The sequence below is a fragment of the Prionailurus bengalensis genome, chromosome D2 (assembly GCF_016509475.1).
Source record: "Prionailurus bengalensis isolate Pbe53 chromosome D2, Fcat_Pben_1.1_paternal_pri, whole genome shotgun sequence".
NCBI lineage: Eukaryota > Metazoa > Chordata > Mammalia > Carnivora > Felidae > Prionailurus > Prionailurus bengalensis.
Genome location: NC_057351.1, coordinates 14053244 through 14078929, shown reverse-complemented (window position 1 = coordinate 14078929; position 25686 = coordinate 14053244). Strand labels below are relative to the sequence as shown.

The following is a 25686-nucleotide window of genomic DNA, read 5'->3' as shown; positions in this document are numbered from 1 at the left end:
CTGATGTGGGTGTAACATCAGGAGTCTCGGTGAATCCTAAGATTTCCGAAGCATTTTCCAGACCGACTGCAACGCATCTTCTTACCCCAACAAGAGCAGAGACCGCTCAGGAAAGCTGTACTGGGTTAGGTCTACACTTCTGGCGGTTTGTTCCACACCGATGACGGTGTAACCTTCCGCTTTCTTCTGTTGCAGAAAATCGATTAGCTGAGGTGGTCTTACCTTAAAGTGAGTTTTAAAACAGAATAGTAAATTATTCATTTATAGCCTTGTCTGGAGTAAAATCAATTTCATAAAAGTTATTTTGAAACTCTTAAGTCTTTTTACAAGGAAAAGGAATTATACGCCATAAAAAAGAATTCTCCCCAGCATCATATATATTTATAAAAGTATTCCTAAGAGTGAGTTGCAACTCACAGGACATATGTTACTGAAAAGAATTCTATGTTATTGAGGATCTCTAAAAATACCACAATGTGAAAGATAATTTGGACTAGAACAGAGGGGGCTGTATTAAGTTTATTTTAGGCTGTTGAAGGCTGGACAACTGTAAAATACTCCAAAAGGATGGACACCTGAAGACAGAGGGCTATGAAAGATTTTAGTGAAGAAACATTTTAATAATAAGTTACTTTATACCCACCTCCACTAAAGGAAGCCACTGCTCAGCGGAAACACTCAGGCACTGAAACTGCTTGTCTTGGGTGCACTGCAGGCTGCCTACTGTGAGCGCCGAGGCCCCGAACACCTCGCAGGTGCGGCACAGTCCTGCAGAATGGGCCGCATTACTGTTTCGCACGGTGCCGCGCTCACTGTGGCCCACGTATCCCTCCAAAGCTCCCAAGGACAGTTAAATGTGGAAAAGACAGGCAAAGTGGCATGGGACTGACTGTAGGTTTTCAGGATCCAGAGATTTTAAGCAACCCCCCTGGAAAACTAATTTTACCTCCTAAATTAGTTGGCTTATCGATGAGTGAGGCCACTACAATCAGTCTGCTAATCGACTTTCCAAGTTTGGCAACACGATCCTGAAACACGAGCTCCAGATCTAAATCTGGAACGTTGTTTTTCCATGGGATAATCTTCTTCTGAACATCAGTCCACTCTGACTGGTCATCTGCTTCACCTGAGTTAGAACCTGGGAGGGAAAAAGAAAATAATCCCATATCTAAAAATCTATTTATTTAAACACACACTTTTTTTTTTTTTTAAGAGTTTAAAATGATAGTTTAGGATGAGATTCATTAACTAAAGAACTTTACTTGGATTGGGACACAACTGCCATTTTCAATAGTAATTTTAAATGTTCCAATTCAACTCTAACAACCAATACTACATTTCATGAAAATTTAAGATGCACTGTTGTTTACGTTTTAGCATATCCAAACTTAGGAAGCATATTAGTATCCACAGGGTCTCATAGTTTGGTAAGATTTTCACATTTTTTCTTAGAGGTCCATAAAATAATGGTGTATCTTAAAAACAACAGAGTATTAGTATGGAATTTTCTGTAGAAATAGTGTATTCCTGAAAACAAATAGACAGTCTTTATCTTAAATTATTGGACAAGTACTCGGGCGAACTTTTCTAAAACAAAGGATATTCTCCGAAGCAATGCTCCGAGTACGCAGAATGTTGTGGACCTCTCTCATGCAGTGTTGTGAGCTGTAGTGCAGGACTGAGACTATCCTTCCAGGCTCTTCCTCAATTGCTCCACTCAAAAGTGTTCACTGAACCATCAAGGAGCACTTAGCTCACGGGGATGGAAGAGACACACAAATACTAGAACACGGTACAACAGTGAGGGTAGGTAATGTCTGCTGGGGGAGGAAGGGAGGCGCAGAGACCCAGGAAGACTCAAGGGAAGTAAGAGTTTGCAAACAGAGAGGGGGAAGGGCAGCACTGACTGTGGGGACGGCGTGTGCATGGGCACAGGACGTGGAACGAAGACGACGGGCAGTGGCAGGACTTTGGTATAAGCTCACAGCCTGCCCGGATGGAACGAGGTGGCTCAGACCATGCGAAGAGCATGAAAAGCATGTAGACAATGATAAAGAATTTACAGGTAGGAGCCATTAGAGGCTGTTAAGAAGGGGGAGAACAGTACTGGTTTTGTGTTTTCGGAAAAACCCCTCATAAAAGTGAGGTGGAAGATCAGCTGGAGCCTTTGTACCAGTCCAGGCAAAGACAGAGACAGTCTAAATTAAGGCAAGAGCAGAAGCAGCCAGATCTGGGAGGCAGAATTACCACGATTCAGTAACAGATCAACGTGGCTGGCACGAGGGAAAAGAATGACCTCTGTGATGATCCAGTGACACCCGTAATAGAAAGCGTTTATAGAGGAGGCAAGTTTGGGCAAAGAGGGAAATCCAATTTGTGTATGCTGACTTTAAAGAGTTTATGGTGTATCTGGGTGTAAATGTCCAGCAGGCTCAGGAAAGAGGCCACAGAGAGATACAGATTAGAAGTTATGCTAACTGGCAGTGGTTCTGCATTGTGGAAATTAATACAAATGTTCAGGGAGAGCATGCAGAATAAGGAGACCAGGCCCATGAAAACATTCAGGGGATACGAACACCTAGTCCTGCCATAAAAACCGCACTGTGATACCCTTCTCCTTACCACACACCAAACAAAACAGACGCAGACCTCCTCAGCCTTTTTCCAACCAAACAACACCTGATTTCTCAGCTCCGCTCTGTGGCCCAGCTCAAACCAGCTGCCCACACACGTCGTCCTTGTCTCTCCTCTGTCTCTGCTCAGCCTGCCCTGGCGGGGCCGTCCCCACTACACTGATGAACTAGCTTTTGTTGCCATCTTTTGCCCCCAAATCTCCCTGACTGATGTCCTGCTTTGGGAAAGCCCTTCCTCCAGATCTCTGCTCCACCTGCTCTCCCTTCACATGGGTCTCTGCTCATTGTCAACTCCTGAGAAACGTCTCCTTGATCCTCCGTCACTATCTCTATCTGCTCTGCTCTCATGGTACTATTTTCATAGGAACGTAAGCTCCTCGAGGGCAGGGACTTGGTCTATGTCTAGCACACAGGAGGCAATCGCTAAATCTCTGTTGAAGGAATGAATAAACTTAAGGTGGTAGGTCGAAAAATGTATTCACAATTTTGATAAAAAAAATTTTGATAAAATTTTGAATTTTGATAAAAAAGATTCTCCAGACATAGTGACTTAAAATCTAAGGGTGGCCCCCCAGTATCTGTACTTTAACAGGCTATCCAAGGGATTCTTGAAAACATTAGCATTTTAGAGAAGTACAGATCTAAGGGACAAAGAGGGGAGCTCCTGAAGGGGCTCAGAAGGGTCAGACTGAGGAGGAAAATCATAGCAAGACGCTAGCAAATACATGCCCCATAAAGGGCAGTCCTTAGACTTTGTGAAGGAGGCGAAACGACCACTTCTGATTTTCTGAAAGAAGCTTCAGCGGTCGTGGGTCGGGGAGGGCCAGAGCAAGCAGCGGCACTGCGACAAGCGTGGGGACTGTGGACCATGGCTACGGTCACTCAGATCAGCTGCGGTGTAAGAAGAGGTGGCATTGGTCCTTGGATGGGAGGAAGAGGAGGAGATGAGCAATGAAGGAAATGAGAAAAAGGCCCCAGGGAAGCAGTAAGTGGAACAGAAAGGTGGGGACACAGGAGGAAGAAGGCCGAACAAACGGGTGAGGTCCCGCCAGTCCCCACAAGGGACTAGAATCAAGGGCTCTGCTTTACTCCTAAATGGGCCAAGAAGTGAGATTTCATAATTTGGCCCTTTCTAAAATCTATACTTTTACAGGAATATATATAATGGGAGAGTGATAAACAGTAATAATATTTCAAAAAAAAGAAAAGCTACTAGCTTGATATAATAACGCAATCAGGCTCTCTTGGCTTTTTAGAGCAAAGCTAACAAATTAACATTGCTAGTTAGTTATACCACGTTTTTTCAGTCTTTTCTCTAAGCCATCAAGCAGAGTTCACTTCAGTGAAAAGCGGTCTTATCAACTGTGTGTTCTCAGTAACTGAACTGAGTAAGCTGAACCAAGTCAACAAGGGGAGGGAAAAATAAAATTTTTTTTTTACCTATGTCCTGCTGAGCCCAGTCACCTGGTTTCCGTTCACAAAGTTGAGTTGGAGAAAGATACCACTGAAATCCTGAGTCTAAAGGAATGTCCGTGAATCTGGTAAATTTACCAATGGCAATCCATTCGTCTTCAACAAGGCCTGAGAGGCGTGGAAGGATGTAAAATATGGTCTGAAAAGAGAATTGTAAAATCTCAAATTTTTTTCCTTCAAAAATAACACAGAAACACCTGGTAACATGTCTAAAATACAACTTTTACTTACTCTTACTGATGTATTCTCCCAAACTACCACAATGATCATATTATGTACTTTTATGTACATTTTATCTTGTAGCAACTCTCTCGACGTATTTCTCATCTACTCTAAAGAATCAGGGGATTCATTTAGGAAAGCCTTGAGGGCAGGCCCATCTTCCACCCTGGTACTTCTGTGTAATAAACCACTCTGTGCTTGATAAAAGCAAAAAGGGTTCAGTAGGATTGAGCAATATTCATGGTGGCAACATTTAGATAAGTGCTATTTGTTGATAACCGGACACCTCCATAAGCGGCCAAAGTCAAGCTCTTTTGAGCTTGTTACCATGAGACAAATTTGGAATCTAAACTTTGCATTGGCCGTAGATTGGCTGTGACATTGGGCAAACCACTTAGGCTTTCTTGGCTTCAACTTCCTTGTTTGTAAAATGAGGATAAGATCAGGTTCAAATGGCACATCGAGGTGTCTGTAAACTGCACGTTATGACACCACTGAACATGGTAGTTAGTCAGTCGTTACATAAACTATCCCCCTTTCCTTTCTTTACCTACGAAAAGAAACAGAACCAGAGAATCATCAAAGGAGAAAAGGCACATACAAAACAGAAGCACAAGTAACAGGCAATGCAAAAATGAAATGACGAACACCTGACAACGTGAAGCCTTCATGCCGGCCCTGCTTGTACGAATTTAAACTGGCGCGAGGACCGCCCCACGGTGTCCACGGAGTAGAAACCAAGTACAGTCCAAATGCAGAAAGGGGCAGAATTTGTGAGCCGCTGTGTTATTTACACATACAAGTACAGCTCCTCTATCGTTCACGGGGAACAGAATACATGGAAAGGAGGCGGTGAGGAGTCGGACAGGGAGGAAGGAAAGAGGGAAGAGGGACTTACTCCTGCTGCAGAACTGAATAGAGAGTGCTGACTTAACACTAGAGAGCTAGTAAGAGTCCTTCAGAAAGATGTCAAACAAAGCATTCTGGGCACTAAAGAACACAGAACAGAGCATGTTAAAATAATTGAAAAATCCTACATTTTTTGCGACGAAGCAACAGAAGCACACATTAATATTCTGGAGCGAATATCTCACCATATAAAGATTAATATTTTTTTAAAGGCCAGCTTATTAGTAACCGATCCCCCAACTGCATCTGCACAGCAGTAGCTCAAGTTACTGTGGAAAAACCCTAGGTCACCTGTTTTAAATTCAAAGGCAGAACACTGGAGGAAGTGACACGATTTACACACATTTTAATAATCTGTATATTAAGTTCACTCACATGCTAATTGTAATAAACGTGTTTTATGATTCTTAAAATTAAGTGAACACCTTTGGATACAATGAACGCAGGGGTGTGTGTGTGCTGTATAATTCCAGTCACCCAGCATCGGGAAAATGCGAGTGACAAAGGGACAGATCTTTTTGCTTTCACAAACAGCTTCATCACAGCAAAATCTCACCTGCACACACGTTCTCACCCATCTCCTTTTAATGTCAGAACAGATTTCTGTTTAGAGTTAAATATTCCCCCTTCCAGTGTTTACAAGCCTGAGAAATAGAAAGTGACGGTGACTCGCCAATTTTCACTGCCTATGAGCGAAACGCGAGCAAGAGTCATCTGCACGAAGTGGCAAAGTTAAACTTAGGACTTTCCGCTGTGAGGGTGATGCTGTAAGGGGGAAAAGTTCACCTCGTCATAACCCTCCAAGAACTGTGGCAGAAAGGGAGCGCCAGGATTAAAGACACGGTAGGGAATTTACGAACGACACTCTCCACTCACCTCCAGACAATAATCCTTAAGCGGGTGAAATGTTTCAAAAAAGAAATGCTCTTGGATGCGTTGCCAGTTCTTCTTGGCGTTCCTAAGGAGTAAAGATACGGTGTGAGGTCCAGACAAGTGAGAGAACTCTGGTGGGGGGCGGGGAGGGGGAATCAATCAGATAATCCTAGGGAGTGCAGAGGTTAGAATGCACGGAAAATCTTGGGAATTTTATCCTAAGATTTATACACCCCCCTGCCTACCTCCCAGATCAACGTACTTCACACAAACTGACACTGAATTTGACATTTTGAAATGAAAGTCAAAGAAATGACTGTTTCACAGTCCCACAACAATGACTCAACAGGACCCGAAGCCAGGTCTCCGCGCTTAAAAATACAGGGATCACTCCCATAGATGGTGCAGAGGCCTGCGCTCCATCAACGCTGATGGGATGTGGAAATGGCTGTCCACTGGCAGCGATGGGGAGCCCTCACAGGAGCAGCCTGTGACATGTAGCACTTATGTGCTCGGGGCAAAAGAGCTGTAAAAGGGAACCGTGTGAGAAACCTGTCCTTAAAGAGGACAGTCCTCAAGTCCCCACCTGGCAGTAAGCGCTTTTTCTACCGCGAAGATTCACAACGCATGCCAAACCACCGGAGCTCCTAAACCACACAGACAGAATAGGGAAGGTTTTAAAGTCTTAACACATCTGCCACGTTTTCAAAGGCAAAGGGGTAGGGATAGAACTCATAACCCAGCTGGTGGCAGGTTGCAGTGTGAATTCGTGATCAACAGCCCATAAGCCAAGTAGTTTCGAGGCTCCCACGCTGGCCTGGCCGGTGTGCCTTCCTTACCCCTCAGACCCTCCACCCCGCCACCCGCTCTGACAGCCGAGCCTCTGGGCACTGCGGGAAGAGGAGAGAGTTCTCACCTCCCGCACCTCCTACCACCTGCCTGCTTGGCTCCCCACCCCAGGAGTCTCCTAGACCCGGGCCCCTGAACTGTCCCCTTCCGGCTCCTCTAGCCTGATCAAAGGGCTCCGTGTCTTATCTTAAAAAAAGAACCGTACTGGGGCGCCTGGGTGGCGCAGTCGGTTGGGCGTCCGACTTCAGCCAGGTCACGATCTCGCGGTCCGTGAGTTCGAGCCCCGCGTCAGGCTCTGGGCTGATGGCTCAGAGCCTGGAGCCTGTTTCCGATTCTGTGTCTCCCTCTCTCTCTGCCCCTCCCCCGTTCATGCTCTGTCTCTCTCTGTCCCAAAAAATAAAATAAAATAAAATAAAATAAAATAAAATAAAATAAAATAAAATAAAATAAACGTTGAAAAAAGAACCGTACTGAAGCGCCATCAGGTGGGGCTGGAGAGCTAGCCTGAGGCCCACCACATAAGGGGACACCCACGCACAAGGGGATTCCTTTGGGGGGCAGGGGGCCGGGACGGGGGGTGCCTTTATCTGACACCTTTCTGCACTGTTCAGCTTCCTAACCACAAATCCTTATTTAAAAACTAATGTGGGGCACCTGGGTGGGTCAGTCGGTTAAGCGTCCAATTTCGGCTCGGGTCATGATCTCACAGCTGGTGAGTTCGAGCCCTTCATCTGGCTCTGTGCTGACAGCTTAGAGCCAGAGCCTGCTTGCTTCCGATTCTGTGTCTCCCTCTCTCTCTGCCCCTCCCCTGCTTGCACTCTCTGTCTCTCTCAAAAATAAACATTAAATTTTTTTTTAATAAAAAAACTGATGTTACCAAAGATAAAATACAAGCCCTCCTTGACACGACATCCTCTACAGCTGTTCTATGACAGTTCACAGAAGAGTTTTGGGAGAGAATTATTGCCTCAACATGGCTGTGTTTTTACCTTCTTCATTGTCTTTTAAACACATGATGTATTTCAAATATGCGAGTGAAGAAACTAAGCTAATAGGCAGCAATGAGCCCATCACCGGATTTAACATAATGTATTGTCCCAACCACTCCTAATCCACTTTAATTTGGTTTCTGCCCCACCAATGAGGCTGCTGAAATGGCTCCCCCTAAATCCAGCGGGTGCTTTTAGGCTCTCATTTAACTTACCTCAAACCTGTCCATTTCTCTACCCCCCAGTAACCTAACACATGACTTCCTCCCATTCTTTTTTTTTTTTCTTCTAGTTTATTTATTGTGGGAGAGAGAGAACATGAGCAGGAGAGGGGCAAAGAGAGGGAGAGAGAGAATCCCAAGCAGGCTCCGCGCTGTCAGCGCAGAGCCCGACATGAGGCTCAATCCCACGGCCCTGGGATCTTGACCTGCCTGAATCAAGAGTCAGACACTTAACTGACGGAGCCACCCAGGCGCCTCTCCTCCCATTCTCTCCTGCGGTCCCCTGATCTGTTCTTCACACTTTAAAAAATGCAAAAGCAAACCCAGTGATGTCATTCCTGAGTTTAAATAATTCACTCAACAGAAGCCCAACCGGCCTGGCCTCTGCCCCTCGCTTCCTGCACGCACTGCCCTTGGGCAGACCAGCCCTGTTCAGGGCTCTGAGTGCACCGTGCACACCGGCACACCAGCTTCGGGGCCGCCCAGACCTCACCGTCCTCCATTCCTCATCTGCCCAGTCCCTGCCCATCCCATCAGATGGTAATGGAAACATCATGTGACTTAGAAAGGCCTCCCCTCACCCACCCAGCCTGGAGAGGCCGCATTTTCTCATTGCGATCCTTCCTTTTCCACTGGAGTACCTGCCATGATTTAATTTATTATTTGTATGAGTGTTTACTTGATGTCCCATCCACCTGACTGGGAGCCACACGGAGATGAGAACTGTGTCCACCTGGCCTGCCGCTGATGCCCCACAACTCAGCCTGCATCGGTCACAGAACCGATTCTGCCATGTATCAGAAGAACAGAGATGGTCCGATGCCCAGGGTTCCTTATTCTAATTGGTTAAATCTCCTACCTGGTACGAGGATTTTAAAAAGAATTAAGTTACTTTGTTTTTTTTTTAATTTTTTTTAAACATTTTATTTATTTTTGAGACAGGGAGAGACAGAGCATGAACAGGGGAGGGTCAGAGAGAGGGAGACACAGACACCCAGGCGCCCCAGAATTAAGTTACTTTGTAGAAGAGTGTTTTACTGCTTAAGAAAGGAGCCGACCCAACTGTTTTTAGAAATCAAAACACAGCCGCCCAGGAACTCTGACCAAGATCAACCACCAACCCAAACATCCCAACAGCAAATGATAAAGCCCTGGTTTCATCATAGAGAAAACCGTAAACGGACAAATGCCTATCCGCATGTAAAATGTATTCATTTCCCTCAAACTTCCTTCCACTAGGGGAAGGCGGTGTGCTCCCACCCACCCACCCACCGAGGGGAAAGGAGACCTGCAGGACTGCCCGAGAAAGAGGAGGGATTCCAGCTGCCACAACATACCTGGAAAGGTAGGAACTCTAAGCACTGCTTGGTCAGCTACTAATTTTAATGATCAGTCTTTGTCGTGACCAGAATTTCTATATAACAAACTGCGTACAATGTGTCAGAGGTGACCGGCGCCTTCCTTTGCACTTTTGTCCCTCACCTGTGAACCTGCCCTGTGTCCCCAACCTAATTTTCTCTTCTGGTTTTTCCCTGTTGTGTCTCACGCAATTATATTTTAGTATTTGTATTTGCTGAATTGAGTGTCTTCCTCCTGAGACGCCAAAAGCTCCCTCACCCACTCGATCACCTAAATGCCTCTTTTCAACCAATGTATGGGAAGTAAAAGCAGGCAGAAGGGCTATCGGGTACTTTGTGGCCGCGGGAGTACCTCAGTCCTGGCCCCACACGAAGCTTCGTAAGGACTCAGTCTTATTTACACCATCTGTTAGCTTGATGGTCAAAGACCCCCCCATATGTTACTGGTTTTCCAAACACTGTTTCATGTGCTTAACATGCTGCCTCAAACCTTTATCTGTCTGTTTATAAGAATCTGTAACTATTTTTGGGCTTCTGAAAGAAACTTTTTATGTATTGACTGATATTGCCTGGGTCTCTGGAAGTTATAAAAATCCTGGCGTTCTTGGATAGTGATAATCAATGATAATCAATGATAATGAGGAAACAATAAAACAACAACACTCCCTTAGAGCCGGGGAAACAAGTTCAGATACCAGGAGACAGGATACTCGAGCCTGCCTTTGTGCGCTGAATTGAACAGGACTGGGTGTGGGAGAGGCGGCCTGTATAGAATACTGAGCCGGGTGGCCCCCCTCCCCCATCCTGTACCAGTGGCATTTTATCTGTTCGATACTGAGCCTCTGTGCAGGATTTTGTTTGGGAAATAGAGACACTCGCTTAAAAAAAGGAAAAGAGAAAAGCTTCCATCTTTAATTAGTACACCTGGGCAGTTGGGAGCACGTCTTTAAAGCCAGATCGTTCTGCTTCCCAGCGCTTCTTTGACAACAGAGGAGGGGGACATTCAGCTCTGCTGAAAAGGAATATCTAAAGGTATGTAAAACATTACTGTAAAATAAAGGATCAAGGATAAGAAAACAACGACAAAAAAGGTTGAGATGGAGCTGACCACAATGAGAAGTGTGACGGAACGAGGCATCCCACGGTGCTCTGCCCACGCCCCACCTTATCCGAGCTCCGATATCCACGCACGGAGTGATGACAGGCTAACGGGACAGAGGCACCTCCTCGTCCCCTCTGCTCTAGTGGAAGTAAAGTGAAGGGGAGGGGGTCTGCTTACCCTGCTCCAGGCATGTTTTCCACTTGACTAAGACTGGACTCAATAACAGAAGTCAAAGCGTCAAATTCTTCAACGTGCCATGTCTTACACATGCTCCAGATTTTCTTAAGGGCCACTAAGGCGTACAGGCGGATACTAAAATTGTGACTGAAGCACCACTGCAGGACGATGATAAAGGCTTGCTTCAGAATTGGCTTCTGAAAAGAAAGGGCAAAGATTCTTCAAATGTAAACCCGGGCCCTTGACTGTAGAACCACAAAGCAGACAGAAGATGATCTGATTTTGCCGGTTCTGCATTAGCGGGGCTCCTCAGACACACCCAGAGTGCTGGGGTTCGGATCTCCTCGAGGGAGAATTTCCTCACAGCTCCAGGTTCCGCTTACAACACGGCTGCGGTACATCCTCCCCGCACTCCAGCACCTGCGGTACCATGGACAGCACCTCCACGCCAACCCTTGCTTTCCCACAATACATCCTCCCCACACTCCAGCACCTGAGGTACCGTGGACAGCACCTCCACGCCAACCCTTGCTTTCCCACAATACATCCTCCCCACACTCCAGCACCTGAGGTACCGTGGACAGCACCTCCACGCCAACCCTTGCTTTCCCACAATGTGTGAACGACAGCCCCCATCACGTATGACCTTTCCCTGGGCTGGAAAAGTCAGAATGTTCTCTAAGAGCCCCACTTCTGGTGCACTCCAAAGTGCTTCTGGAGCAAGGCATCTCACACAACCTTCTTTTCCTCCTCGTCTTTGATGTGAACGACTGTTTCCCCAATGGTGCTGTTGGACTCATGTGGCACTGAGTGGTGGCAGGAAAATTAAAAGGTGGGGAGAAATATAACAAAGCAGTTTAAACTTCCCTGTAGTCTTTTCCTGTGAAATTACAGACTGTTCTATCTTCACAGCCTGCAGACTTCATGCAATGCCAGTCCCTGATTTCCAAAACCACACAGTTCCACAGATATCAAAAGGCCACAGAAGCGACGTAGATTAACGTGGAAACCAGATGGACTGAAACTTTTAATAAAATATCAGGAGCTGCCTCGCTGCTTCTACCATGTGGGTCATCTGTAAATGTTTGCAAGGTTGCACCTAGCCAAGAGTCCTGAGGTTTCTACTGAAACAGCTGTGCTCACAGAAGACTTTTACCAATACGCGGGCATGGTTAACAGCTCACTTCAATTTCCCAAAGCTCCTCAGAGAAGGACAAAATACAGATATATATGATCCTCTTATTTCATTCCTTTATTCAAAATATGGTCAACAGCTATCAAAGGTCACTGTACTGCCAGCATCACATGGACACTGTTGGGATATGTGAAAGTACACACACACGAAACTGTAATACGTAAATGACGTATAAATGTGTGATGAGCAACCAACAAAGACCATGTTTACGTAGAGCAAAGTGCGGTAACTAGTCAGATGGGGTCCAGCAAAAAGGCATCATGTAGGTTCCCCAACATGGCGCTTGAACTCACGACCCTGAGATCAAGACCTGAGCTGAGATCAAGAGTTGGACGCTTAACCGACTGAGCCACCCAGGCGCCCCAAGGAAGAACGAGTTTTAAGAAGAGGAGCAAGGGAGCTGAGGGGCACACCACATGTGCAGCCGAGAAAACCAGGACATGCGGTGTAGAGAAAATATATTTACTTGGCCAGGAGGAAGATGAAGAGAAGTATCTGGGCGTCAAAGAGGCAACTTCCAAATGATACATGATTGGGTATTTAGTTGTATTTTACAAGTTGAAAACCAAGGCAGGTTATCCAAGACAACCGAAACACCATGAGGAGTGAATTTAAAAATTAAAAGAGGGGAAAGAGAATGTTGATTATTAATTACTAATATATTACAGTCCTTTACAATTTTACGAAGCATACACGTGTGAGCATCTAACCATGAACACTACTGCTGGTGTTACGTAACCCCGGTGTTTGTAACACTCGTATCTTCAGCAGGGTTCACCCCGGTTCACCTGCAGTCCCTCAACGCCCTCCGAGATACACTGGCAACAGCACCCATCTATCCGACACACCGCCCCTCCTGGTCTCGCAGCTGTGGTCCCAAAGCCAATGACAGCTTCTGAGCTGTAGTTCCTATTCAGAGACCTACACACGGCTGCTGCCTGCCATGCCTATGGGACACCCTGTGGGTGACACACTCATAATCCCATCCACTCATCGCCACCCTCCCCCCATCCTGGTCTACTCTCCTACTGCTGCCCTGTTCCAGTGAAAGTCACCACCACCCCTGCCAGCCCAGGTCACTTCCCTGCTTCCCTCCACCAAAGCCATCCTCCAAAGCCATCCTCCAAACTCTGGCGTTTCTCGCTAGCACATACCCGTCACGTCTATCCACCCGCGACCTCCATACCACATCCCAGCACCGCTCGAAGCATGAAGGTAGCTTCCCAGAGGTTTCCGGTTTTAACCCCGTGACCGATCCTACACACCGCACTCACAACACCAAGTCTGCTCATGTCACGTTTCTGCTGGAAGTTCAGCAGCATCTCCCCAGTGCCCTCTGGATAAAGTCCAAATTCCTCCCATACGGAGTATTTACTGTACGTCTACACCACCGTTGAGTTACTTGACCGAGTTCACACACCACATAGGAGGTGGAGCCAAGATCCAATCACAGGGCCCATTCACTCAAGCACTGAGCTCACCTCCTCCACCTGCCTGACAAGGGCCCTTCTGTGCTGGGCCCTGCCCCCCCTGCAGCCCCACCTCCACCTCCAACCCAGCCAGTGTCTTCCGGATCCCGACTGCACCAGGCTTCCCTGCACTAGCCTGTTCCCCTCCCTGCCGTGCAGACCTCTGCGCTCAGCTATGAGACTTGGGAGGTCTCGCCTGCACCCCGCAGTCTCGTGCACGCCGCGCTGGTCTGCACAGATCTGCGTCCTGCCTCCCCAAACCTCCACGGTCTAGTGTCGTGCTTCATTACAAGAAGCACTAAAACATATTCTGAATGAATGAATGAGAAAAACGGAAGCCTTGATCCCAAACTCTGACAGGTATCAGGAAGGACTAAGGACAACCGTGACAGGAGAGAAAGTACCTTCTGTGTTATTTAATCCTCACAAACATCCCGCCAAGTAGATAGTACTGTGTCCACTTTACCTAATAGGAAACCCGAAGGGATCGAGTCCAAACGCCTGCCTTCCCTTCCCAGTTTCTTACGGCTCCTCTATAACCTTAATCCTCACTCCAGGCTTTGTTCAGATTCCCTGTCTTCACTGATGTGCCTGTCCTGATCCCGATTGCACCCCGGACACCACGGTACATCTAGTGGTCGTGTCCCCTTACCCTCCTCCCTCCTCTGGGCTGTGACAGCTTCTCAAACTTTGCTGGTTTTTGACAATCTTGTCAGTTCTGAGGAGCAGTGGGCAGGGGTTTTGTGGAATGTTGCTCGGCTGGGCTTTGGGGGATGTTCTTAAAACCTCATGATGAGGGGCGCCTGGGTGGCGCAGTCGGTTAAGCGTCCGACTTCAGCCAGGTCACGATCTCGCGGTCCGGGAGTTCGAGCCCCGCGTCGGGCTCTGGGCTGATGGCTCGGAGCCTGGAGCCTGTTTCCGATTCTGTGTCTCCCTCTCTCTGCCCCTCCCCCGTTCATGCTCTGTCTCTCTCTGTCTCAAAAATAAATAAACGTTGAAAAAAAAATTAAAAAAAGAAAAACCTCATGATGAGACCAGGGTCATGGTGTTTTGGGAGGAAAACCACAGAGGCCATTTTCATCCCATCCTATCAAGGGCACAGACTGTCGTACGACTGACCGCTGTCGTGGGTGCCCCCGCTGCAAGGTCACTTTCCCTTCCACACTCTAGTCTTTGGAAGGGCATCACCAGGGCAGCCCGCGCTTAAGGACTGGGCGGGTTATGCGCCCCCTCCTTGCGGTCAGTGTCCATGTAAGTTATTTGGACTCTACACATCTGTCTTTCCCATTTGTTTATTTAGTCAGTCATTTATTTGTATCAGTATGAACTCATAGATACTTATTTTATGTTTTGGTTGTAATCCAGTATGACTCTACTGTGTTGCTGATCTCAGTGTTAGCAACTGGGAGCTCCTGTGCCCCTCTGCAGACCCACCCCGTGTCAGTGTGTGTGGAAAGCACTTCTTTTCTGGTACTACAAGATGCTCCAGATTTACCTTGTGTATTGTCTGCCCTAGTTCTAGAATCAGCTGTTTCTCCAAGAAGCCCTGGTTCCTTGTGTGAGAGAATGATACTAGAAACCAAGGTCTGGGAGTGAGGTATAGATTACTCGTGAGTGCGAAACAAAAATCCAGTATAATTCTCAACAGGGAAAAGAATGCTTTTATGAACACTGCTCAAGATACACTGGTATTGCCTGTGACCATTTGCCTTGGCCAAGACTCAGCTACACACCGTTCACGCTGGAACACCAGCAATGCCACCTCGTATTAGCTGACGAGGTTTGGGCACACTGCACAAGACGACAGGACGACACAACGATGTGTGTACTGGAGAAAGGGGTTTTTGATTTCTCCCCCCTCTGCTTTTAATTTCCATAGAACATTTAGGGTTCTGACCTCTGTCCTGTTTGATGGTAGTTCTGAATCTTCTCGGACTACTTAGCACAGACCCATAAGGTTAAGTGCACATATTTCCATACCTTGCAGAAAATGGGAAGTTTTGAGACTGTTTCCGAGAAGTCTTTAAACAAAAACACATCTGTCAATTAAAAATGGACTTTAAAACAGACACTGTGAGGGGTGTGGAAACAGACTAACAAAAGTAAACTAGTCTGGTCTTTACTTAGATGTCTCAATTTAGATTTTTTTTTTTTTTTTTAAATACAGAGAGAGCACAAGCAGGGGAGAGGGGCAGAGGGAGAGAAAGAATCCAAGCAGGCTCCACACCCAGCACAGAGCCCGACATGGAGCTTGATCCCATGACCCTGGGATTGTGACCCGGGCCAAAAATCAAAAGTTGAACGGTCAACCAACTGAGCCACCCAGGCGCCCCGAAATGATTATTCTAGTCTGCTAATCAGCATTCCTTCTTTTGGATGCTTAAAAGTAAAAAATAAACCTAAAATATGTAATATACACCAGGTGCAAACAGGGCTGGGTGGGAAAATAGCCTGTTATTCATAACAGACCTAGCAGGAGATCTTCCAAGATGAATTCATTTTCAGAACTCGCCTGAACGATTCTTGAGCTATTCCAGCCACCCTGCCACAGGACAGTCCCTTGTCTGTCTTACCTCTCGTGGTAGATTGCAAGCACATCTCTTTCCTGCACATATTTAAAATAGAAAGATAACATGTGATGTTATTCGATGCTCGAGCTTGCCTGATCTCTCCAGAAGGTGTTAACACGAGTTTTTACGTAACTGTAACTCACACACTGCCATCTGGCTGACAGACACTGTAAGACACGAGCAATTTTAAGATCATCATGATCTGAGGAGTTAAAATGTGGTGGGGGAAAAGGATGTCAGTCTTCGAACTGATGAAACAGGTTAACAACTGAATTTGATTGCTACCACTGTGTAAAGACAAGAACACAAGAACACTCTGAGAAATTCTAGGAAACCCTTTCCCCTCCGTACTTTTCTTCCACTTTTAACACCAAACAATACTTCTTCTACATACTCAGTTTTCTCCTCGAGTTCACATCTCAGTGTGCTCTTTCCTGTGGGTTCAATAATGCAGAATCTTGCTCTAAATCTTACTGGCAGGTTTTCCTGAATTCTTACCGGCTTTGCCAAATTGATTAACCAGAATTAGCGACGATCTCTACCGGTCTGTGGGGTACAGCGCTACGGAGACGGCTCAAAGCCTGAGAAAGACGAAAGACTGGCCTCACGCTCCCAACGATGATGACCACAGCTCATCAGCCTTCATGCAAGCTCCTCTGCATGAGCACATGCTCGATAACTATGTCAGTCAAGGAACAGTTGAAGATGCAATAAGAGAATTCCTACCTAAATAATCGTATGTAAATACCTGCATAAAATTGATGACCTATCACTAGAAACTGCCCATTATTTGTCTGCAGATCTAATACAGGCTCAGGCATCCCTCGGTGTGTATGTGTGCAGGTGGGTAACACCTGCCTGCGTATCTGTGTCGTACATGTGCACGCTAACGGAGTAGTACAAGGGGAGAGAAGTAGCAAAAATCACAAGAAATACTTACATTAAAAAAAAATAGTACGGGGTGCCTGGGTGGCTCAGTCAGTTAAGCGTCCGGTTTGGGCTCAGGTCATGATCTCACGGTTCGTGAGTTCGAGCCCTACACTGGGCTCACTGCTGTCAGCACAGAGCCACCTTTGGATCCTCTGTCCCCCTCTCTCTACCCCTCCCCTGCTCGCTTGCTCTCTCTCAAAAATAAATAAACATTAAAAATATTTTTAAAAATTAGTCCAAATCTATAAAATTCTATTTTGATAGACTGCTCAAACTCCTCTTACAGACACATTTAAACTCACCTTTTCTGGAACATTTTGCGTAATGATGTCCAAATGTGACAAAACTGATAAAAATGTACAAATGCTTGTTTTAAGATTTTCTTCACCCTGGAAAAAAGTCAGATAAATAAAATAGTCATTCAAGGCTCACCAGGGTGCTGTGGGGCCCAGAACAGAGGCGGGATGTGAGGCGGCCGGGCCTGGGTGGGGATCTAGGATGAAAGGAAATAGCTTCCTAGAGCCGAATGCCAACACAACACTCCGCAGACACCACAAGGTTACAAATGAATTTAACTGTGAAGTAAGCGGTACGGCCAAGGACGCACTCACCTCAGAAGAGACGTGGGCAGCACGGGAGGGCAGGAAGGAAAAAGAACTTGTGAGAAGTAAACGTGATGCACTAAGTCTGAGGTGATGGGGAGGCAGAGGTGGGGAGGCAGAGGGAGGAGGGGGGTGGATGGTAGCAACAGGCTCAAAAGTTAGACAGGACCTTGTAGATGACTTTAGAGCCAGGACAAAAAGCTACATAAGAGTGTTCAACTGGGGTTCAGAAACCTTCCCGATAACAGGGATTTGGAAGAACACAACATTCCAGTGATAGTAAGCTGATGAACCCCAGACAGACTGGAATGGAAAGAGACTACAGACCCTACAGTCCAGAAATTGCTTCAAAGGCAAACAAGACGATTAACCTCTTTATGCACCTGGCAGTTACTGGTCTTCCGTGTGCCAGGGATGATGCCAGAAATCAGGGGAAGCAAAATTAGATAAGGTTCCTGCCTTCAGGGACCTTCGTCTAGTGGGGAAGGAGGACAAAATCACCCAATAAAGTAAAATCCCCATTATAACAAGCACTATTTATGTGCTACAAAGACCTCTAATCAGGGGATCTCCAAACCACTCTTCCTTTAAGAAATGACACCAAGGACATGTAGGTGGAGATCTAAAGGAAGAGAAACAGTTCTGTAGATGAAGATGAGAAAGGGCAGTTCAGGTAGAGGGCACAGCTCATGCAAATAGCCTGAGAGCCAAAGGACATGTGACAGAAAAGGTCAGAGTGACACTCGGATCCATCTGTAGCTGCCAGTGACCCCGGCTCCCCTGTGCCTATGCCCTAATGCAGGCCCCACCCACCGTCTGAGGCTCGGTCGCACCATCTGCTTTGGCCTGTGCGTCATCAGCGAGCAGGATGCAAGCAGAAGCTGGGGAAGCACATGCACGCCACGACACGACCTCCTGGGTTGCTCGTTCCGGGAGCCCCGAGCCACCACAGAAAGAGGTCCAGCCACCCTTGCCGGTCAGAAGCAGCCCGTTGGAAGTTCTAGCCCCAGCAGGCACCACATGGAGCAGAAGTGCCCAGCCAGGCCCATGTGACCCAGAATCGTGAAAAATAAAACACTGTTGCCTACACTCATGTGTTCTGGACTGTTCTGGCAACAGAAAACGGGAGACTGTCAGTAGAAGTGTAAGAGCACCTGAGAGCCGCAGGCCATTCTGAAGACTCTTGGTCTTTATTCCAAGAGCAATGTTTTTTAATTTTTTTTTTTCAACGTTTATTTATTTTTGGGACAGAGAGAGACAGAGCATGAACGGGGGAGGGGCAGAGAGAGAGGGAGACACAGAATCGGAAACAGGCTCCAGGCTCTGAGCCATCAGACCAGAGCCTGACGCGGGGCTCGAACCCACGGACCGCGAGATCGTGACCTGGCTGAAGTTGGACGCTTGACTGACTGCGCCACCCAGGCGCCCCCCAAGAGCAATGTTTGAAGCAAGTGGGTAACCTGACCAAATTTTCATTCTGAAAAGCCTGCTCTGGCTTCAGCATGGAGAATGGATTCAAAGGGAGGCAAGAATGGACGCAGGTGGCCCAGCGAAAGAAGCACTGCACTGGGTCACGGCGGCCTGGACCGAGACAGAATGCTAGAGACAGAAGGGAGGCAAAGGAGAAACCCTTGGGACGGAAGGGCCATAGGAGCTGGTCACGGATCAAGGTTTCTGTTCTGTGCAACTCTATGGAGGGTAGTGCTGTTCATGTAGTTGGAAGATCAAGTGTGGGGAAAATTTGAGGCACATGGTGTCAGATATCCAAGTTCCAGATGATCTACAAACATTCGAGGAGAATGTCTGGAGCAGAGTGGGCTGACTTCTTCTGTAAAGGACCAAACAGTAGTCCTAAAAAGGTGGCTTTGCGGGTCGCACAGACTCTGTTACAACCGCTGAACTCTGTCATTTGGCACAAATGTGGCCACAGACAGTATGTAAATAAATGGGCAAGGCTGTGTTCCAGTAAAACCATGAGGCCGAACTTGGCTGTAGTTTGCCAACCCCTGATTTAGCACTTAGGGGAAGGTGTCTGGAATCAATACAAATTAGCCATTACATCAGATAAGTGAAACTGTACCTTAGATACACCTGAAACTAGAAAACAAGGAAAAATGAAGGGGGGTTAAAAAAAAAAAAAAAGGCCCAGCCTTGAGAAGCACAGACATTTCATGGTTGCATGGGAAGGGAAAGGCTGGAAAGGACACAGGAAAGAGGAAACAGAGGGACGAGAGGAACCTGGAGAGCGTGTCAATGAACCGAAACCAAGGAAGTCATCAAGAGTGTGGATGGGGCCAAAAGAAGAAAGAGCAGGGTGACGACAGACTCTGGACAGTGTCCTCTGCAAAGCGACAGCACTGGACTGCAGGGTCGGTGGGAGGAAGGGGGAAACCCAGCTGTGGAATACGGATGCCCCCTGCAGGAGGTCTGACTACAACACAGGAGTGAGACAGGGGGACCACAGGGGAGGGGCGGGTGGTGCAGTGCAGACATCCATAAACGATGGAGGAGACGTGAGAACACGGAAAGCAATGGAAACCATTTGGTTAAGAAGGAGAGACTGAGTACAGAAGACAGACTGAAAACAGAAGGTTCCTGAGAAGGCAGGGGAAGAGGAGCCAGAGAAAAAGCAGAAGAATGATCTTCAACAAAGATTCAGGTCCTTTATGATACAAGGAGGGAAGAAGTCTCAGATGGATACGGACACAGGCAAATGTGTACCGCTGTGGAGAAGGTAAAGGTATCCCTCTGTGAAGACTTCTGTTTTCTCTAAAAAATAAAAGTTGAGGTCCTCGGCTTCCAATAAAGGAAGAAAAGGGTGTAGTGGATATTTGCCTTCATTTGGGTATCTATCCTGAATCCCCTTCCAAGTTTAGGAAATTCTCCCACCTTATAGGTCTTGTGGGAAGCAAAAAATGCCTCATACATTCCTCTTCCCAGCCTCTTGGCAGCTAAAGAGAAGGTACCTGAGACTTGGATCCAGAAGCATCCACCCTGAACTCTGAATCGAGAACTCTCAACTTATAGGGGCAAAGCCCACGGAGGCAAGAGGCGTACAACAGGTTAGATGGCACGTCATCTCCGGTGGGGTAAACCAACGTCCGCCAATGGACCAGCTCCATGGCATGGCTATGGTGCAGCTGTGGGCCGTTCAACCTCCTTTATTCTTATTTTCCAGCTTTCTGGGCATTCTGCATACCTCCTGATTCCCTACTCCTCCTCTGCTTAAGTTCCCCGCCCCCTTCTTTTTTGAGAGCGAGCACGTGTGTGCACAAGACAGTGGGGGTGGGGCATGGAGAGAGGGAGAGAGAGAATCCCAAGTAGGCTCCAAGCCCAGCACAGATCCCAATGCAGGGCTCAATCTCACGAACCGTGAGATGATGACCTCAACCAAAATCAAGAGTCAGATGCTTAACCAACTGAACCTCCCAGGTGCCCAAAGTCCCTTCCTGATTCAATCAAAAGTTGTTTTATTTGCTTACAAGGAATACCCCTGACTGACATCCAGAGAAAGAGACCTGACGACAAGATACAAGGTCTGAAAGCTCTTTATGAAGAGAGAGACTGAACTAAGTGGAAAAACGTCACAGAACTGCTGGCATTGCTGGGGCTACAGGAGAGACAGGACGTCTCAGAAGGACACCAGAGCCAACCTGCCTTTCCTGAGACTTCCTGAGGCAGAGCCTCCCCACCGGAGAGCAGACAAAGTAGACGACGTTAATAAAGCAGCAGACAGGGGAAGCAATTCAAGGGAAAATGATGGAGTGTTTTCCTTAGTTCCACGTACACGAAAAGGGGAAGGAGGAGCCAGACGGGGAATCTCACAACAGCGAAAAAGAACGCAGCTCCGGAAATTAAATGGAGTTTGAATTAAAGCTATGTCATTTCTTTTTAAAAAAAATTTTTTTTAACGTTTATTTATTTTTGAGACAGACAGAGACAGAGCATGAACAGGGGAGGGGCAGAGAGAGAGGGAGACACAGAATCTGAAGCAGGCTCCAGGCTCTGAGCTGTCAGCACAGAGCCCAACGCGGGGCTCAAACTCACGGACCGTGAGATCATGACCTGAGTCGAAGTCGGACCCTTAACTGACCAAGCCCCCCAGGTGCCCCTAAAGCTATGTCATTTCTTACTGGTGTGACAAGTCAATCTCTCTGAACTTCAGTGTCTTCCTAAGTAAATTGTAAGAAAAAGAAAAAAAGAAAAGAAAAGCCCGACAGATCTTTCAGGCTGAAGGAGCAGGATGAAGGAGCCCCGGGCTTTAGGGACACGTGGGTTTCAAGCGAGGAGACTGGGAGAAAAGAACGAGAGAAAGGAGATCGATATCAGGGAAAGGTGCTATCATCAGGCCAGGTTTACACGCAGATCGGAAGTGACCCTGTGAGAAAGCCCGGCCGGTGGCTGGAGGGGCAGGGAGCCACGCACATGGGTTTAGAGAGCAGAGCGCAGAAAGAGAAGCACCAGGGGCTGAATAAGGATTCTTCTTGTTCTCACACTGAGAGAGATTTCAGTTTATTCCAAACAATGTGGACGGGGCGTTCTTGTATAGATCTCTTCTTTATTAACAAATGTTTGTATTTGAGTACAGCTGACACATTACATTAGTACATTGGTTTCAGGGATTACAGTTCCTAGTGACTCCACGTGATTATACATTATGCTTTGCTCACCAGGAGCGTAGGATTCTTAAGATAAAACCAAGCGTAAGGGTTGAGGGAAGGAAAGAGAACACATCAAAGAAAGAGGGAAGGCGTCCATCAACCTGACAGGGAAGGGGCCACATGGTTCACTGCAGCGGACGTCAGCTGTAGAGAAAGCAGGTGCCAGCATGAAATGTAAGGAAGACGGAGACAGAAAAAGGCGGTCTGGAGCTGTGTATGAAATCCTCAGTATAGGATTTCTGAAAACGTAGTTGACCACAGTCGTTTACGTAAAGGAAGAGAGGAAGGCAAAGTTCACGCATCCGAAAGGATAATTCAGGCATGCCTGGGAAACACCTCAGGCTTCAGGCTTGGTTCTGGACCATCCCAACAAAGCAAGTATCACAATAACAGGAGTCAAGCAACTTTTCTGGTTCCCCAGTGCATATAAAGGTGACATTTACTAGACTCCATGTACACCAGACTATAGTAGACTATGAAGTGTTTGGTAGCCATTATGCCTAAAAATGCAATATGCATACTTTAATTAAAAAATACTGGGGCGCCTGGGTGGCGCAGTCGGTTAAGCATCCGACTTCAGCCAGGTCACCATCTCGCGGTCCGTGAGTTCGAGCCCCGCGTCGGGCTCTGGGCTGATGGCTCAGAGCCTGGAGCCTGTTTCCGATTCTGTGTCTCCCTCTCTCTCTGCCCCTCGCCCGTTCATGCTCTGTCTCTCTCTGTCCCAAAAATAAATAAACGTTGAAAAAAAAAATTAAAAAAAAAAAAAAAACTTCGCTGCTGGGGCGCCTGGGTGGCTCAGTCAGTTAAGCGTCCGACTTCAACTCAGGTCACAATCTCGCGGTCCATGAGTTCGAGCCCCGTGTCGGGCTCTGGGCTGACGGCTCAGAGCCTGGAGCCTGCTTCAGATTCTGTGTCTCCCTCTCTCTCTGCCCCTCCCCCGTTCATGCTCTGTCTCTCTCTGTCTCAAAAATAAATAAACGTTAAAAAAAAAAAAATTAAAAAAAATACTTCACTGCTGAAAAATGCTAACCATCACCTGGGCTTTCGGCGAAAGCCAAAAATCACCATAGATCACCGTAATAAATGTGATAATGAAAAAGTCTAAAATATGGTGAGGGTTACCAAAATGCAAACACAGAGCCCCACTGTGACTAAGTGCTGTTGGAAAAATGGCACCAGGAGACGTGCTGGATGCAGGGATACCACAAACCTTGCATTTGTCTGGATCACGGTGTCTGTGCAACGTAACAAAGCAAATCACAACAAAATGAGGGGTGGCTGCGGAAAGGGAAAGATGGCACTAAGACAATGGCTGGACAGAAGAAAAGTCAACAGAAGAAGAATGAAGAATGAAGTCCCCCTAAAGTACAAATAAGGATGGGGACAGATGTGACAAAGACAATTTCTTCCCCTGAAACAGAAAGGAAGAGTCATAGGGTAGATCTATTTTTAATTTTTTGAGGAACCTCCACACTGAAAAAATTAAAAATAGATCTACCCTATGACCCAGCAATAGCACTGCTAAGAACTTACCCAAGGGATCCAGGAGTGCTGATGCATAGGGGCACTTGTACCCCAATGTTTATAGCAGCATTTTCAACAATGGCCAAACTATGGAAAGAGCCTAAATGTCTGTCAACTGATGAATGGATAAAGAAGTTGTGGTTTATATACACAAGGGAGTACTACGTGGCAATGAGAAGGAATGAAATACGGCCTTTTGTAGCAACATGGATGGAACTGGAGAGTGTTATACTAAGTGAAATAAGCCATACAGAGAAAGACAGATACCATATGGTTTCACTCTTATGTGGATCCTGAGAAACTTAACAGAAGACCATGGGGGAGGGGAAGGAAAAAAGAAAAAAGGTTAGAGAGAGAGGGAGCCAAAACGTAAGAGACTCTTAAGAACTGAGAACAAACTGAGGGTTTATGGGAGGTGGAAGGGAGGGGAGGGTGGGTGATGGGCATTGAGGAGGGCACCTGTTGGGATGAGCACTGGGTGTTGTATGGAAACCAATTTGACAATAAATTTCATATTAAATAAATTAAATAAAATAAAACAATTATAACTGGACTGTAATAAAAGTTATATGAATGTGGTCTCTCCCCCCCCACACACACACAAAAAGAAACATAAAGGAAGAGACAGAAAGATACGTTGAGGAAGGAAGGCATCTCCATTTTCACACAAAGCAGAAGGCAAGGTCATTTGTATTAAGAAAAGGAAGTTGCTTTGGGGAACCAAAGAAAAACATTCAGGGCAAGTATTTAGAACTGATGTTTAGAAAGAGTTCATTATTTGCCAGGAGACTGCAATCGTAAACCCTATCACTTATCCATGCCTTAAAAATGATTTGCAAGATACAAGAAATGTCAGGCAGAGAGGAATGGGGTGGGGGTGGGGGATGAGGGTAGAGGTGAAGTAAGAATGGAAATCAGTGGATATTTGTTCTAAGCTGGTGAGGGGGCTCCCTCCCAGTCTCTCCACTTGGCTTGTGTGGAATTTCCCTATTTAAAAACTCTTTTAAAATGTAAAGACTGCATTTAATTCCTCTATGTTCTTATTTTTTTTTATGTTTATTTATTTTTGAGAGAGAGAGACAGAGCATGAGTGGGGGAGGGGCAGAGACAGAGAGGGAGACACAGAGTCCAAAACAGGCTCCAGGCTCCAAGCTGTCAGCACAGAGCTCAACATGGGCCTCAGACTCAGGAACTGTGAGATCGTGACCTGAACCTAAGTCAGACGCTCAACTGACTGAGCCACCCAGGCACCCCTCACTGTTCTTATTTCTGAAAACAAACACAGACATTGCTTGGTGAGTAAGGATGGAGAAGGCACCCATTTCTCTTGACTTCCCAGTAACATAAGCCTTTTCCATCCTTACTTTGTGGGAACAGAAGACTGATAACTCAGGAGGAATGCCAGGGATCTCTGTCTCTTCATTTAATTCAGATTTTGCAAAACAGAACACAGGAAGTCAATACATCAGGAACAGGACAACTGACAGGCAAAAACACAACTTTAAAATGAAACAAATCTCCCAGCATAGCCAAAATATTTGAATTTCAAAAATTATGAAAAATCTCTTTTACTTACATAAGAAAAACAATCCCAGAACTTCGGAAGAAACTGAGGAAATTTATGAAGAATCAATATAATAATCCATTCTATAAAATATTTTATGGATGCTTGATTATTGATGAAACCAGCACGGAAAATCTTGTCAATAATTCTATTCAGGAAATTCTGAGAAAAATAAAGTTCATAAATTAAATGGTTATGTTATGGTGATTAACTGTTTTATTTTATTGAGATATAATTGATACACAACACTCAACTTTAAAGTGTACATCATGTTGATTTGATACACTCATGAGCTGCAATATGATTGCCACCATGGCATGACCAAGGCGGGAACAATTAAGATATAGTCTTTTTTTTTTTTTTTA

The 25686-nt window shown here is 46.4% G+C and overlaps 1 protein-coding gene across 2 annotated transcripts in view; it reads right to left on the bottom strand.

Annotated features, from left to right (window-relative positions):
- TARBP1 (TAR (HIV-1) RNA binding protein 1) overlaps nt 1–25686 on the bottom strand; it is an 88502-nt gene that overhangs the window by 635 nt on the left and 62181 nt on the right. Inside the window, exons 22-29 of one of the 2 annotated variants that reach the window (XM_043596284.1) lie at nt 25334–25483; nt 17273–17359; nt 10807–11003; nt 6114–6195; nt 4074–4245; nt 947–1138; nt 644–768; nt 86–222 (exon numbers count right to left, since the gene is read on the bottom strand). In XM_043596284.1, coding sequence (XP_043452219.1) covers nt 86–222; nt 644–768; nt 947–1138; nt 4074–4245; nt 6114–6195; nt 10807–11003; nt 17273–17359; nt 25334–25483 — 1142 coding nt within the window. Of the gene's footprint in view, nt 1–85; nt 223–643; nt 769–946; nt 1139–4073; nt 4246–5226; nt 5319–6113; nt 6196–10806; nt 11004–17272; nt 17360–25333; nt 25484–25686 lie in introns of those variants that run through there. The other variant, XR_006299754.1, reaches the window with a different exon arrangement.